Source organism: Marmota monax, unplaced genomic scaffold (genome assembly GCF_021218885.2).
Source record: "Marmota monax isolate L192 unplaced genomic scaffold, Marmota_monax_Labrador192_F-V1.1 WCK01_AAM20220418_F8-fsc00117, whole genome shotgun sequence".
Classification (NCBI taxonomy): Eukaryota; Metazoa; Chordata; class Mammalia; order Rodentia; family Sciuridae; genus Marmota; species Marmota monax.
The window spans coordinates 5,000,676-5,017,863 of NW_026693023.1; the positions used below are offsets into that span (position 1 = coordinate 5,000,676).

Below are 17,188 nucleotides of genomic sequence, written 5' to 3' on the forward strand. Positions count from 1 at the left end.
TTTTAACTCTTCAGATTTTCTTTTAATTATCATTAAATATCTCTACTCTTGTCCTCTCTCCACCAGCAGGCACAGTGCTTAAAGAAGTAGTTCAAAAGGGACAAATAAAAAAAAATGAATGATGATAGCCAAGGTGGGATGTGAAAGGATCAGATAGAGACAAAACAAGGGAATAAAAATGAAACACATACACACCCACGAAATTGGTTGGTTGGCTTCTATTTGAGAATAAGAATCATAGCGTTCTCTCCCTATATGGAAAGATGTCAGGCTGTTCCTGAGCTGCCGCAGACTACCAAGGGTTGGGATGTGTACATTGTCATACTTCTGATGCTAAATGCTGAGGTCATGTAACTCAAGGTTTGCATGTTATGCTGTCATCAGAGGCTACATCTTTTATTAGTTAACACATATCACCTTTTTCCATCACAGTTTTTTATTTTGTAAGCACTAACACATTTATTTTACTGCCAAAGAATTGTGTTTCTTGTTATTATTTTTAAGTTCTTTCATTCGTCTGTGTCAGAAGCCATGGCTGAAAACTGCGAGATGCCTGATTTCAGGAAGAATCCCCAAGGTACAAAAGGGGAGGACACACTTGTGGTGTCAGGAAAAAGCTGTTTAGTTAGAGTCTTATCTTGGTGCCCTGCTGCCCTTTTTAAACAAATGTATTGGATTTTTGCACTTTATTGCTGCTTCATAGCCCAATCTCTGAAATAGACTTCTCTAATTTTGTGTGTGTAAGAGAGAGTTTACTTAACAAATGATCCCATATTGCCTTTAACAGGGAAGGTTGTTAACCTGGATTACTGTACACAAATAGAACATCACATGTGAACCACTCACAGCTCCCTAGCTCTTAACATCCTTTTTTCCTGCCTCTCCTTCCAGCAGTTTCATGAATCATGAGCTGGGCTGTGAGCACACAGTGGTGAATAAAACTCAGCATGCTCACTGTAAGTTGTGTGCATTCCTGAAATGTGCCACTCTGATGGAACAGGACTGTCCTGGGGAAGCAACGGGCACAGATTTTCCCCAGTGGAAATATCACTTGTAAAGTATCTAATTTAATTGTATTGCCAAGTTCACCAATTGAAGCTGCCAGCTGTTGCCCTTTAGTCCAGTAGATTTTTGGTCGTCTTCTATTTATTACCATAATTGTATGATTAATAGAGACAGTGGCTTTTATCAGAAACATCCATCCGTTGCAGAGCCACAAACAGATCATTAGTTGAGATGTCAAAAATAGTAGATAGGTTCAAAAAGGAAGGCTAAAGTGCTAGCATCCCAGATGTGGGAAGATTGTCTCTCTGTGTCCCACGCCCAGGAGAAGAATCATGTGTAACTTTAAAATCATCATCTAAAAACATTAAGATAAAAACATTATCACAGCTGGGCCTGGTGGTGCACACCTGTAATCCCAGGAGCTTGGAGGCTGAGGCAGGAGAATTGAGAGTTCAAAGTCAGCATGAACAAGTTAGTGAGGCTCTAAGCAACTTATCAAGACTCTGTTTCTAGATAAAATATAAATAGGGCTGGGATGTGGCTCAGTGGTTAAATGCCCCTGGGTTCAATCCCCAGTACCAAAAAACCAAAACACAAATAACAACAACATCAAAAAACACATTATCAGCAGTTATAACTAAAATCACCCATTTAGTCCACAAGGCTAGGTAAATAATGATGCAGAATTGTATTCTGGAGTTGTTTTCAGCCCTTCTTCCTTAAGTCTTCTTTCACTGTTCCTGTGCCCATGTGTTCTGCATTTCCGTCGTAGCCAGGGTCTGTTCCCAAGGCCTTGATCTCTTGACTTCTGACATCTTGCTTTGGTTCATATCTTAAATGAGGCACTAACTGTTCCTGAAAGAATATAGTCTATGGTTTAGGCACTCAAAAAATTTCTTCATGCTTTATGAAGGTGTTCTTGTCTAAGATCCCTTTTCTCAGTATCTGTTTACTTTTCAGTAATCTAGATTTAAAAATACAATCCCTTTACCATTTTCCCCAAATAATTCATTTACCTCTGTCACCTTAATGATGATCTGAAACTCCAAGGAGGAAAGTCACACCTCGTCGGCCAGGCCTTCCATGAACGCCAAGGCTCCCAGCTTCCTTCCTCAGCTCCCAGAACAAGTGCTCTTGCTTACTCATGTGGAATATTTCTACCTTCTCTGACTTTCCCTTTCCTTATTCCAAGTGGGTTGGTTAAGGAATTTTTTTTTTCAGAACAAATACAAAACATTTCCTAAGGAACTGCTTCCTTATACTCATTTTTTGGAAGGATATGTTTCTAGAGATCAGTCTCCCTTCCTCCGAGTTTGACTCAACTCAAACATTTCCTACTTTTTGAGACTGGCTGGGCTAGAGATGATTAAAAGTCAATGGAAATAGAAACTTTCTACTTCTTTCCTTTATGGAGAAACTACTAGAAAATTGGCAGTCAATTCAAAGAAAAAATTGAGAGGAAAAAAACCCCACTTTATCAAATCTAGTCATTGAATGTAACTAGGTGCTGTGGTCTGACTGTTCAGCAGACATTGAATTGGCTGGCACCTTGATCTTGGACTTTCCAGCCTCCAGAACTATGAGAAATTTCTGTTGTCTGTAAATGACCCAGTTTATGGTATCTTGTTATAGCAGCCTGATCATACCAAGACACATGGCTATAGTTAATACTTGTAGCTTGGCGCTGATCCAAAATATTCTCTCTAGAACACAATGTGTTTATTATGTAGTTGTTCTAATTCCAGATGAGTTGCCTTAATTTCCAGTTTAGTTGAGTAATTTCAGCACTCAAAGTCATAACAGTCTAGAGCTAAAAATGATGTCTTTTTTAAAAATGGGATTAATCTTGAAGTCATCTAGACAAATGCTGTTAGTCCACAGATGAGGAAACAGGAAATATTGACTTTCCTTAGTCCATACAGCCTATCCCTGGCAGTGTGTGCATATAGCCTCCTTGTGCCATGATTCTCATACCAGTTCTTCTATTTCATGCTGCTTTTCCTTGTCCAGAGATAATAATCCTGGGTAGCAAATATTCTATTTCTCTAAATAGATATGGATATTTCTCCAATGTGAATAGATTATAATTCATACATGTTTTAAAATAGCCAAAATTAGATTGACACAGGGCATATTAAAATGTAGAACATAATAAGTGGTATATAATTAAAACAGGGTGTTTAATAACTTCACCCAACCAGTTAAATAATTCAATGGAGGATGAGGTGGAAAGTCTATCTCTGGAAAAACTTTATTGATGTTCAGCCACTTACTTACTTATGTGACCTTGGACATTTCACTTCTAAACCCAACCTACTTTTCTCACTTGCTGAAAGCGATGCCAGTAACTACCTCACAAGGGTTGGTTCTTCTTTTCAAAAATATGTATGAAAGATCTAGTCCTTCAGTATAGGATTCACTCAAAGGTTAATAGTTTTCCTCCTTCCCTCTCATTTGTTATTGCAATTTTATTTGAATTATAAGCCTAAAATTAGCTCATCTATTTCTTGGATCCCTTTTCAAAATAAAACTGATTTTGCTTTTGCCCCCCTGTGGGAACAGTAGTAAGACTTAAATATGATCTTAGAAACATAGTAACATTTTCTTCTTCTTTCCTTCTTCCTTTCCTTTTTTTCTTTTTTTTATCCTCATTTGTAACAGATCTGCCACATGATCTTGAAGAATAAGGAAAGTCAGGCGATGAATGACTATTTTCCAGAAGACAGGTAAAGCATATTTGGTAGATTAATTCTCAATTCACCTTCTCAGAGGAAAAGGACAAAACCCTCATTTACAAAGATTCTAAGGAGATTTTCAGGCAAGTTCCTCACCAGCCCCACATCAGTCTTTGCTTTGAAGTGTCCATTCCCCAGAGCTTGGTTTTCTTGATCAGGTCCCAAACCTTTTATTGAGCTACAAGAAAACTGGAGGAAACAATAGGCTCTTTCCAAAGACATTCACATGCTGGTGGCACTCAGGAGAGGGATGGCATATGTGCTTAGCAGAGAATCAATCTTTCTGTCTATCATCCTCTTTTTCTTCAAAAGAAAGAGAGTTAGTGCAATTACCTCATCAAGAACAATTACCTCACCTTAAATTGTTTATCTCCAGAGAAAGGTGATTGGGAACAGAAAGCACTTTGGCAAGAGGTGGATGTTTAAAAAGTACTTGCATCCATATTAAGCGTGGATAGTGAAGAACGGTTGGAAAGGTTGTCTTTCTAAGCCTTCTTTTCTGTTGGGACTGATAGGCAAAAGAGGGGCACATGCTCTGATCAGGTGAGTTCTGCCACCATTTTGAGGGCCACATCCTGTGAGATATATTCAGTGGTCTATGCAGCCTTGGAATTGAAACCAACTTCCTGTTTTGTTTTGTTTTTTTTCTCTGAAACTGGAGTGGCTTTCTGAAAAGAGAAGAAGCAACCCTATTGTACTTTCAGAAGCTTTTAAACAAAGATCTGACAATCTATTAAAAACAAGCCATACTTTAAAATGTCTTCCCTTGTGTAAAGGTTCAGTGTCTCTCTCCTTTCCTTGACACTTCACCAGAATGACAATTCCTGGAGCCTAGATTAAAACAAACAGAAATAGGAGTCATCCTGGATGAGGGAGATTCTAAGGTGTTTGGGAAATCCAAAGTGATTCAGGCAACAGAAAAATTAATTAAGGAAAAAAAAAATAAAAGAGGAAATGCACTCATGGTTGTAACCTCCCGGCTTTATTTGTAGGAAAATAAATGATTAGTATAGATGCAATAATTAATTTATTCCATCATTATTTTACCCCACTTGGCACCTATTATAAGTCTTTTAAATATTTTTTTTTTCCAGGAGTAATGGCTCATCTAATGTTAAACACTGGAAGAAGGAGAGGCAGGACTTTGAAAGAGCTCAAAGTTGATGAAGGAAAGGGAGGTTTCATGGAATCAGCTGACTCGGAGTTAGCTATCAAGACGCCACATCTTTCTGCGCGGTGTTAGACTCCAGGAGGCCAGGCTGCTTTGCACAACATTCTGAGGCTGGTACTCGTCTCTCCACGGCCAGGCGCCAGGCCCGCTTCCTTTCTCCCGTAACCCGGGCTATTTGCGGAGCGCGGAGGAACCTCCCTGCACTTGAAGGCGCCGCCAGCTCACCTGCGCCTCGCGGCTCCCGCCCCACGTGGCCCCCTCCGCCCCGCCCGCTGCCCCGCCCCGGCCCGGTCATTGGCTGCCGCTCTGAGAGGAGGAGAAGGGGCGGCCGCGGGGGTCTCATTAGCGATGCGGACTCCCAGCTCTGCTGTGTAGTCCGGAGCCCGGTAGCCGAGCTGCGAGCCGCGCGGCGCTCACGGCGGGTGACTCCGGCAGCGGCAGTGGCGGCTGCGGTCGCCTCGCCGTGGGAAGCTACGGGGATGCGCGTTTCCTCTGAATGTCCATTCAGCGGCGGCTCGAAGCGCGCTGCCCCGCTGCGGTAGGGAGCGGCGTTGGAGCAGTCACTCGCCAAAGACCCTCGGGACCCACTCATTTCGGCCCCTGCATCGTAGTGCCTTTACCCGACTCCAGAGGCGTGGAAGAGGAGCTGTACCCCCGGCGGGGCGAGGAACATGGGGAGAGCGTCGGCCGCAGTCAGCGGTGGAGGGGCGCGCCGGTGGCTTTCTTGGCTGGGGCTCTGCTTCTGGGCAGCAGGGGCTGCGGCTGCCCGAGGTAAGCGCTGGGCAGAGCGGGTGGCTGGGGCAGAGTGGGAAGGAGGTCAGAAGACCGAGCGGGACCTGCACCTATGGCGTTGGCTTCCTAAGTTGCGCCTTGCACCTCTCCGCGCTCGGAGCCCGACTGGGTGGGAGTCTGGGGGAGAACCTCCAAAGGGACCACGGCTTTCCAACCCAAGTTTGCTATTTGCAATCCTACAGGTTGCTGTGACCCGAGCCCCTACCTTTTACTCATCGCCTGCTCAATTTTCCAAATCCTTCCCAATTGCTGCAGGCTGGAGTAGCCCTATCTTCACTCGGTTCTCTCTCTCCTTGGTCCTCTCCGCTTCCTTCCTAGGCGAGATCATTCATGGGTGGGTGCCCACAGTGATGTCCGAGACTTCCTACCGAAAGGAGCCTGGTGGGTGGGCTCCAATATTGATGACGCCTTTTCCCTTCTGAGAACAACATCCAAGCTTTAGTTGCCTCATTCTGCGCCAAGCTTGTTACCCCTCGGACCCCCCTAACCCTGGATCTTAGCCAGCTCTGGGTTTTCCTTCACGGAGGCCGCATGTGTGCAGGAGCTGGGGAGAGTAGTGTGCACCCTCCCGGTTTAACTATGTCTGCAGTACCCAGCGAGGATAAGCAGTTGGCCAGAGGCTGCTCACCCTGCGCCTCCTCTCCCTAACCCGTGCTTACTCCAGCTAGGAAGCGCGGGCCCCACAGAGCAACGCGGAGACCTCAGCTTTTTTCCGACTTAGAAGCGTAGACCCAGTTTTTTTTTCCGCTGAATCCTCTGCACTTCTGCAGAGTGAAATTTTGCAACTGGTTTCAGTTCCACCTTGAGCGAGGACAGGAAGCATCAACTTAAAGATAAATCTCAGGGACCTGCTTTGAAGATGACCATGGGCCGTTTCATACACAGCCTCAGTAGTGTGACTTTACCTTTGAAATAATCCGGAAGCCTCTCTTTTCTGCCCTTCTTTACCTGTCTCCTTCCGTGCATGGTATCCAGTAGGTTTAGAATATGTAACTGCATTAAATGATTTACTTAACGCTTGTCTGGCAAGAGGTTGAACTGAGCTAACCGCCTCACCTTCTGCTATGCTGTCTCCTGATCATATATTAATAGCCAGGAGGCCGCGGGAAGGGGTGAGGATGATCACAAAAAGAACCAGGATCATCTCATTTTTATGAAAGCTAACGGTGTGTTAAAAGCAGCTGTACTGTCTGGAAAGAATTTTTTAAAAAGTGGATAGAGGTTTTCCGTTTTATGATCCTGTTCTGTGTGTATTTGCATTTCATTTCCTGAAAAGTTGTTGTTGTTGTTTTTAGTGGAGTAGGCTTTTTAAAAGGCAGGAAAGGTTTAAAAATGAGCCTCACTGATTCCACACACTTGGTTATGGTGAGGCATATTTCTTTCTCTTTCTGGAAGAAGCACAAGCTTCAGTCGTGTAATTTACTATGGAGAATGAGAAGATGTTTCTTGCAAAGTCAGCTCTGAATTGTTTTTAATACACTGGTATGGGGGAGAGTGTGCCTTTTATTTTTTCTCCCTAAATGTTGAGCTAAATGTCCGAGTTTCTATCTAGCCATGACTGACTCCTGGTATTTACCCTTGGAATTTGCTTGGTGGACTTTTCTTAAAGCCAGCTCCAAACAAGAGGTGGGGACATGCCAAAAGCCTCTTGGATGGAGTTTTGCTGGCTGTGAAACTAAGGCTAGCACCTCTTGTCTGCAAGCTGTTCTTTAAAGGTCTCCTGGAAAACATACTGTACACTCTGCAGGCTTATTTACAACAAATGTCTTGCACAGATCATAGTAATGTTCAAGACACATGGAATGGAGCAGTAAATCTGACTAATATTTCCCTTGTCAAATTTTACTTTCTGGGGCATGGAAGCCTATTACCTTTAGCAGCTGTCAGATTCTTCAAGAAATGAACATTAAACAGGCTGTGAAACCTGTGAAACCACATGCACCTGGCTTTAGACAGGTGGATGCAATTGAAGTTTTCACAACAAAGGATGTGTTCCAATGTTACTGAAGTTCCCCCATCCTAGGAAGGTGTGATTCATTAAAAGCAAGATGTGGTGCAATAGTGTGGTATCTTTGCTTAGTAGTCTCAACGTTTTGTGTAGGGTTGGTCCTTGATGATTTTTATTTATTCAAGTAAATAGTTTTTTGTTCTCTAGAAAAATTTTTCCCCCCGCAATGCTGGGGATCCAACCCAGAAATTTGCACATACTCGGCTAGCCCTCTACCACCGAGCTATACCCCCAGCCCCTCAAAGACTGTTCTTAGTGATTTGATCCTGGATATACTCAACATCCACAAACCAACAGGATTTATAAGATTATGACATTTTGCTTTGATGGCATGAGAAAATTTAATAATTCAGTATATTTTATTTACAGTAATCATGGAAACAGATAAGTATTGTACCAGCTCACATTTAAATTTTTTTTTCCTTCAGATTTACAGTAAAACCTGAAAATCAGTGGGAGATTTCACATAATTGGCTTTGAACATGCTCAAAAAGAAAGATACTTGGGATCAGGGACTGAGTGTGGAAAGTAGTGGTCCAAAGAGTACTACTGTTTTCTACCTTAGTGAGCAATACTTCCCTCTAGAGAGTTTTATTCTGCCTTTCGGCAAGTTGTAAGGAAAGCACTTTGGTGCCATGATTACTGTTATGTTTGAACACTTTTTATCTTAAAAGACGGTTGTTTAAAGTTCTTCGTGACCTGCCAAGTGCTAATTGAATCTATCATGTTGTCATACTGATTTGTTTTTATTCTTGAGGGAAAAAAGCATTGTTGTTGATCTGGTTGTGATTCCTACATTAGATACTGTATATAAAGACTTTAGTCACTAAAGGCAGGGAGGAAGATATCCTTGGCAAGCTGGGCGTTCACATGATTCCGAGCTTTAAAAAATTTCCTGGACAATGAAATCCTCCTTGTGCGTGATTGCTGGAGTAATGCATTAATGGCAAAGGAAGTACATACTTATTTTATAGGCATAATAGAGTCATATGACTTATACATACTTAAATCCACTTATCTATCTGGTTTCTACAATTTTAAAACTATTGCCATTTCCTCCTTAATGATTTTTAATAGCGTCCCTTTTTCTCCCTTATCTGTTCCTTTTCCTCAAGAATGTGTTCCTTCATAACACTATGTAAAGGGAGCCTTTTGGTCCAGTTTCCTCCCGGACTTGTCTTTTTCTAATTTTTGGATTGTCCCATGAACTTGAGAAGCCTATGGCACCTTCTTTGCCTGCCCCATGAAGTGTTCTGCTCAGGCGATCTCTTAAGCATCTCAGTTTTTAAGAGGAGATGAACCTTTTTCGTGAGGCACTGAAATGACAGCTCTTGTAATACTTTACAGACTTGCTCACTCTTTGAAAGACCTACCTGTGGTGCTTCAAGAAATACCGTAAAGGACTCGAAAGCCTAAGGAACCCAACAAGTCCTCCCTGCACTCTCAGGCCTCTGATTCTGTCAGTATATCTAGACCAGACTGTCTTATTAATTAGGAAGAGCAGTTTTCTGTTTGTTGCTTCAGTGATTAGTAAACTTGTGTTTTATTTTCTTCCAAATGTAGTAGAAGACACAACTAATGTTAAGAGGTTTATGAAGGGTTTAGTTTCTTGGGAGATAGTGCCTATTTGATATTCTTCCTTTTTGCTTTTTTTTTTTCTTTTAAATATTTAGGGTAGAGATCTAGGCAACATGTATTTAAGTCAAATTCAAAGCCAGTTATCCAGAGAATAATTCCATGTACACTTTAAGGAAGTGGTGGTGGATTGGGGTGTCCTCTCAATGGACAGAAATGTACATGTTCACTGAGCACCCTATTATGCCCTCCCTCTTGATTATTCCTTTGCCATTAATCCTGATTGTTCCTTACTCCATGCAGTGCCACTTGATCAGCAGTGTCATTATCTTCTCCTTTTTTGATGCTTTCATGAATTAACAGCCCAACAGGGTAACCAATAGAAACTTTCCCCATGTTCTTCTAAGTCAGGATCTAGGTAAAGATATTGTTCACCCCTTCATTTTCTAAATGGCCATGGTTGGCCTAATATAACTATTATCGTATTGCTACCACTCTTTATTTCATGTCTGTTCCTTAAAATAAGGCATTTTGCAGCTTTATTTGAATATGAAATCATAATATTGTATTTAGTTAGCACCATTCATTGTTCTAAATGCTTTACACACATCAACTCATTTAACCTGTAAGATGAGGTAGGTACAATTTTCTTTATTTATAAGATAGGAAAAGAGGGGCAAAGAGGGTTTAAATACTGCCCAAGGCCATGCAGTGAGCAAATGGTAGAGTCTGAACTTGACTTAATCAGTCTGATTCCAGAGTCCATAACAAAAGATGGTTTTCTAAACTGTTGAAAATAAGCAGACCCTTATATTTTGATGACAAAAGTACTAAAATGGTATCTTTATAACCTTCAAGAAATATAGAGGAATTTAGAGTAGCTTAAATACATCTGTAAATATATTCAGATAAATCTAAGAGATTTGTGTTGTATGAAAACAACCACCCTCTCACCATTCAGCTTAGTACACTTCGGGATTGGATTCACACTTAAAATGCTGAATGCCAGTTTCTAATATGATAGCTTGCTTTTTTTTTTCAGTTTTGAATTTCAACAGAAAATATTACTCTGAATACTCCATCCATGGAATGGCAGATCCCAAGAGACTATTTGTTGCATGTCTTGTATTTTTAGCCTTGTTTGCCGGGGAAATGTGGAGCATGAGATTTGAGAATAGATTGTTAACACCAGAGGCTGCTGTTTCTGCTGTTTTGGGTCCTCCTGCTGCTGCTTTTGCAAGGCAGATGGCTAGATTCATTTATAGAAAATAGATATTCGTTCTATTTTGCATTTTCACTTTGAAAAGAACTTTTAATTGTTTGTGCCACATTGCATCGTATGGCCTTATTGTGTGCATACACATGTGGTGCGTAGATAATTTTCAGAATTAGGCGGATGTTAATGCATTTAGTTTGGATGGCATTATCCAAAATCTGCTAACTCTATTGAGCTTTTGGAAGTGAGTATTTTTGCAGTGTGGTGTATACTAAGTATTTTGGTTAACCTACCACTAGTTGCTGCCTTGCCCCCACCTCACTGAACTGGAATTCACTGGCATAAATATTTGGGTTATGGTTATATATATGGGGCTTACATCAAAATAATGAGTACAGGTTCCAAAACACTTGGAACTGGAAGTGTTTTGATTATGGATTTTTTCAGATTTTGGAATGTTTAGAAATACATAAATGAGATATCTTGAGATGGGACCCAAGTCTAAACATGAAATTGACATGTGTTTTCATATATAGCTTATACACATAGACTGAAGATAGTTTCATATGTTGTATTTGGTGTTCCTGAGTTTTGACTGAGATCTACTATCACAAGAGGTCACAGTGGTATCCTTTTGGTACTCATAAAATTTCAGATGTTGGAACATGTAGTCTTCTTGGATTAGAAATTTCTCAGATTATATCAGGTGTCTACAGGACATGAAATATTTCATGATATAGTTTCCAACAGGGTGAGTATAGGATGTTCTTGTATGACTGGCTCCTTCCGAAAGTTTCATAATTAAGGACACTGAAAAGCCAAAAGCGATCTCTCAAGTGAAGCCAATGGTAGCTTTATTTAGTGCAAACCCAGCTGTCCCTCAGTGTCTGAATCCTGAGAACGCTTGAGTTCCTCATATAAAATGGTGTAGTATTTGCATGTAATTTACATCCTCACATATATGCTTTATGTCTGGATTTTTTATAATACTGTATACAGTGTAAAGGCTACAAAAATAGTTGATTTACTGTGTTTGTAAAATAATAATAAAGGTCTGTACATATTCAGTTCACATCTATTTTTTTCCCTAATATTTTCAGTCTGCAAATTGGTTGAATATATGGAACCTATGGATATGGAGGGCCAACTTTATTGACTTGCTGTCCCCAAGTTTCTGGTTCATAAAGTGCAAAAGAGCCTTCATCCAAGAAAGAGATGTTATCCCTCCATTTTTCTCCTGCATTGATTGGATAGCAGTAATCAGGTGGGAAGATATTATGGCAACAGAGCCACATTTAATTAAGGATGGACTTTAGAGATGCTGCGTGGAATCCTAAATTGAGAGCTGTGATTTCTCAATCTGAAAAGTCAGAAGGAAAATGATGTCCACAGAAGATATTCCAGGAGATAGGTAATTGGCAGATAGGCATAGGAAGCCGGTGATCCAAGAGGACCAAGTGAGGAAATCATCTTGACTAATTCAAGGTTCCAGTCAACCAATGGTGCGATGACTATGTTTTGTATAATATCATTAATAGATTTTAGTAACTTCCTACAAAGCAAATTAGTTTGCTATATATTAGATTAGAAGATTTGCCTCCAAATTAATAGTAGTTATTTGGAGTTGCTTGGAAGTCATTGGTGGCTCATACTACCATTAGTACTTATTAAGTAGTTACCATCTTTATTTGAATTTATATTAATAAACCTACTGGTGGAAAAGAGGAAATCAATTGATCATGGTTTATGGAAGCTACCCTGGTAATGTTTGAAGCTCAAAAATAATTTTCGAATTTTAATGTACATTTGAGTCACTGCATATCTTGTTAAAATGCACATTCTGATATAGTAAATCTGAGGAGGGGCCTGCGGGTCTGCATTTCTGACAAGCTCCTAGATGACACCATCTATGATGGTAATTCAAGGTTTTGATTTGCGGTGCTGTTTCTCACTTGCAATCCGGTGTGAAGCAGGTTTCAATGTGACCATTAAAAAATTGCCAGTAGGAGATTAGGCAAACACACATGTCAGTTTTTACTCAGACATACAGCTGCTTATAAAACTAATGGACTTTCACAGGGCACCATTCTGAGTCTTCAATTTTATTTTGAAATAATTGGGGTCTTATGTCTTCATCTCGTTAATTTCTTGTAATAAAGACAAAATTGAATTTCTCAGAATTTGAGCAGATTGCCCAAAGTTGAATTTTTTGTTAAATGAGAGGCTTTTCCAGCCCTCTTCAGCACTTCTTCAGTTTATTGTATTCTCTTGACTGGAGCTGTACTTAAGATTGATCTGGAATTCAGGGTAATCACAGAATGTGACTGTAGTTAAATGAGAGGTAGAACAAAAACATTGAAAAAGAAAACAGAGGAATGCCCATATGGGGTACTGATATTCCCCAAATAGTGGGATTGCTGTTGTCACAACATGCTGTGGGAGCTTGCGTTTGGGTCCATCTGCTTTTGCTGTGGGACTGAACTTGCTCACTATTACTTTCCATTACCTGGCAGGGCTAGTCCCAAAGCACGTGTTGAACAATATTTGTTACTTTAACCTTCTGTTCAGGTATGAATAATATTTAGGCTAAAATTTCCAAAACCTCAATATTGTGATAAAACCCTCAGGAAAATCTAGCTGCAAGAATAAGAATGAAATAATTTTGAAGTTTTTTTTTTCCTCTTTTCCCTCAACAGATTGTAAGGCCTACATTCTTAGATTATCCAAGAAAGATGATTAAGTGGCTGTTTTGAACAATGATTCGTTTTTGTGAAACTTGTAATTCTGTGTAATTATTGTTCATGTTTTGGGGGTTCAGTGTGATATTTCAACATGGATATAGTATGTACTGATCAAATCAAGGTAATTACTGTTTGCATCGCCTTTCATTTCTTTGTGTGGAAACTTGAAGCTGCTCTTTTCTAGTTCTTCATTAAATGTGTAATAGGTTCTGGTGAACTGCAGCACCCTGCTGGACTGTGGAACACTGGCTCATTCCTTGTGTTTCACTGTGTTTTGGTAGCCATCTTTCAGGTACTTCCACAGTTTTGATCACTGTGTATCTTCACGTGACCCTGATATCAAACAGATGACAACATGTAAGTTTTAGAGATTTTTCAACCTAAGCCAGGCAACTGCTAGAAGCCAAATCTTTGAATAGTTTCTGGGCCTTTTTAGTTTCATTATCATGTATTTTTCCAAATAGATGCGTTACTCTAAAGTTGGATGACAGAGCGCTTCCCCTCACGTGGTAGTTGATAGGGATGTAGATTTGCGAACACTGGAAGAAGAAATAAATGAGTAAAATTCATTCAAATGCCCGTTTTGCCTTCTTGATCTGTATGGTGTTAAGGTTTCTCATGGTTTTGAACAGAAATGGCCCTGTCTTGGGAAAATGGGAGCAGTAGTAAGTCAGGAGTGATTGGAAAAGAAATAAAATTGTGAATATATTAAAATAGTATATTATAGTATAATATAATTGACATGTAAAAATCTTCTGAGGAACTTGCTAGGCAATAACATTTTCTTCAGAATCAAGAAAATTAAAGTAGTTCCTCAAAGTAAAATCACAAGTAAATTCTTGTGAGGGTTTTTTTTTTTTTAATGTCATTATAGACATCACACTTCTTTGAAATATAATACTAGCTCAATTTGCATAGCTTTCTAAATACCTTGTCTTTATCATTAATTTTGAGTTTATATGCTTTTTTAATTTTCTGTATTCAGTCATATAAGGAGATCAAAGTCTTCTAACTTGTGTTTGAAATCAACTTGGCACAATGCAATTGGACTTCCAATACCAATTTTCATCAATATGTCTTTAAGAATTATGTAGCTTGTTTTTAAAAGAGAATAGGAAAGAGTACAGTCCCCAGAATAAAGTTCCTTACCAGAGATATGTGTGTTGTAAACCTTTTGAAGAGAGCTGCATAAAATAACTGCTCTTCATCTGAAAAGATAATCCCTCAGTCATGGGACCAGACATTACAGTGGTTATCAGCAGTGAATTAGGATATTTCCAAAGATAATTTCCCTTAAAAAAAAAAAAATAGCAATCAGGAGGTTCACAGGTTTTGTTGGTGTGAGGTATGTGGGTTGGATGTAAACACTTTGGGGTTTGCTTTAAAGAAATAAGGTTGACAGAAAGATTTGTCATTAAATATTTTTCCCCTTGGGGCTAAAAGGAATCCATTTGATGTTTTCAGAAGTTTAGCATCTAAGTTGAGGTGCACATCAGCCTTAAATATCAATGTGAAAAGATAGCTCTAGCATATTACATGCTGTGGCAGAGAAAACAATTGTACTGACAATTTTTTTATAATTGTCAAGGTGATAAGTACTGTAATACATGGATATGTGTGTATTATGAGTTAGTAGACCGTCATATATCATCATTATATCAAACTTACATCATTAAAGTTCTAAGCCATTAGTTTAAATGGCATTAATGATACTTAAGCTTGACATGTAGTCACAATTTTGACTTGAAAAGTCAGTGTCTTAATTCTGGTACTCCTATTCCTCTCTCCATGGTATCTCCCCTCTATCCCTTTATTTTCCAACCCTTAGTCTTTTTGTTCCTTTACTACTCAAGTCAAAACTTCCTTGCCATTTATTCAACATGGCGGGTTAGAAAGGTCAAGACAATGCACCCTTCAATCTGTCACTTTTTTCTCTGGTTCTTTTTATTTATAAAATGAGGTGATTAGCCTACCTTAAGTTCCTGTCTGCCTAACATTCTATAATGCTACCCTTTGTTTCCAATATCATATGCTCACAGGATTTTGATCATTTCAGGAAGCATTCCTTGGCATCTTAAAATATATGTGACATTCTTCAATGAAGGGATGATACTCTGGAATAAAATTTGCAGGAGAAGCTAATGGGTTTTCAGAAGTGATACTGCTAATCATTGGCTTAAGAATTTTTAGGAAGGTGCCAACACTAAATTAGGCTATATGTTTTAAATTCTCTCAAAGCAGTGGTTGTAAGCAAATGTGAATACAGGTTTAACATCCCTAATATAAAATCTGAGATGTTCCCAACTCTGAATTTTTGGATTTTTGTGCTAGAGATGCTCAACCAGTCAAGTCTTTGCAAATATCCCCAACTCTCCAAAATTCTAAAATCTAAAGCATTTCTGGTACTAAGTGTTTCGGATAAAGGGTACTCACCCTATGTGTGTAACTCTAATAGCAAAAGTGGGCTGACTGGAGGACGGCTGCAGGGGATTGGAGGCCTAGGAGGTATTCTCCCCTCCGGAAGAGCTCTTTGATGCTACAGAGTGTGTGGGCTCACTCTTGCTAAATTGATTTTCTTTTTAGAAGGAACCAGGTACATAAGATTTCATATTAAATTTCCATATTTGAAGTCTTCTTGAAAAAAATTGAATAATTATCTCCACTCACAGCTCATCAAATATTATATACCCTCAACTCATCACTCTGCTTTCTGGTTTGTCTCCAATCAGTGACTTTTGTGAAGAGATTGGAAAGACCAAGGAGCCAGGTGGTCTTCATTTTTAATAAGTGTCTTTGTTTGAACTATGGATGTATACCACTTTTCTAGTTTTGGGAACAGTATTATATAATAGAAGATATAAAACACCCACCTGGCCTTTTTTGTGGTGTTGGGAATTGAACTGGGGGGGGGGGGGCGGCACATGCATACTAGGCAAGTGCTTTACCACTGAGCTACATCCCCATCCCTAAAGTGGCCTTTTATTTAACAACTGATGAACACTAATTTAATCATTGAGTTTCATGTATTCCTGTGTTTACTATTTGCAAAAATCATAACATTTTATTCTCAAAAAGGACCCTAAAGTTTCTAGGAAAAGGCCCAAATCCAAACGTGAGCAAACGAGGTGTAGAGAGAAGAGATAGCTTGCCTGGCTCGTAGACATCATTGCTGCTAGTTACCTGCCAAATCTCTATTTTCTCAATGTCGACCTTGCCTCTTTTCCTTTTCAGACTCATAATAACAAGAGTAATCAATAGAAGCACAAAGGAATTCAGAAGAACAGATACCAGAAGACTAAAGACTATTATTGATCATTTTACCCTTCTGTTAAAAGGATGTTTTCTTTTATTTAAAATGTTTATATTTTTCCAAAATATCTTTGAAATAAGACACATTTTTTTCTTCCTTGGCTCTGTTCTGAATCACTGAGGGCTGGGCCAATGATTTGAGGGACTCAAGTTAGTTCAGTGTAGGAGAGCTAATTAATATTGTAGAAGAGGTTTGCCTTCTAAGATTGTTGTGCGTTTGGATGCAATTAAGAGTGAGTCTTAAGCTTTTGTACTAATAACTTCTATATCCTTGACAATAAATATTTTTAATATGAATCTGTGAGTAGATCCTAAATATCTTTCCAATATAATGATTTAAAAAAACTATTGACAGGAATGTATTGTCACTAATACTATGTGATGTTAGTTCTGTGAGTTAGAATAGTGAACCTTATATTTTACTAAAAGGAAATAATTTTAGAATGGTACTTGCTACAAGCCACTAAATCTTATCAGGATATATAAATTAATTTCTAATTTCTCCCTCATTAAATCTGGTGTTCACTTGTGGTGAGAAGGTATGACTTTCAGTGAAAATGGTAGCTGAGCCCTGGTTGAGGTAACTGTCACTTACATGGACACAGGGGTTGGTTGCTCACAGGACACTAGGTGGAA

The 17,188-nt window shown here is 39.4% G+C and overlaps 1 protein-coding gene across 8 annotated transcripts in view; it reads left to right on the forward strand.

Annotated features, from left to right (window-relative positions):
- Positions 1 to 5,294: 5,294 nt before the first annotated feature.
- Unc5d (unc-5 netrin receptor D) overlaps positions 5,295 to 17,188 on the forward strand; it is a 524,947-nt gene continuing 513,053 nt past the window's right edge. For all 8 annotated transcript variants that reach the window (XM_058582323.1, XM_046453286.2, XM_058582325.1 and 5 more), the window contains exon 1: positions 5,295 to 5,682. In XM_058582323.1, coding sequence (XP_058438306.1) covers positions 5,583 to 5,682 — 100 coding nt within the window. In that variant the 5' untranslated portion in view covers positions 5,295 to 5,582. The remainder of the gene's footprint in view (positions 5,683 to 17,188) is intronic.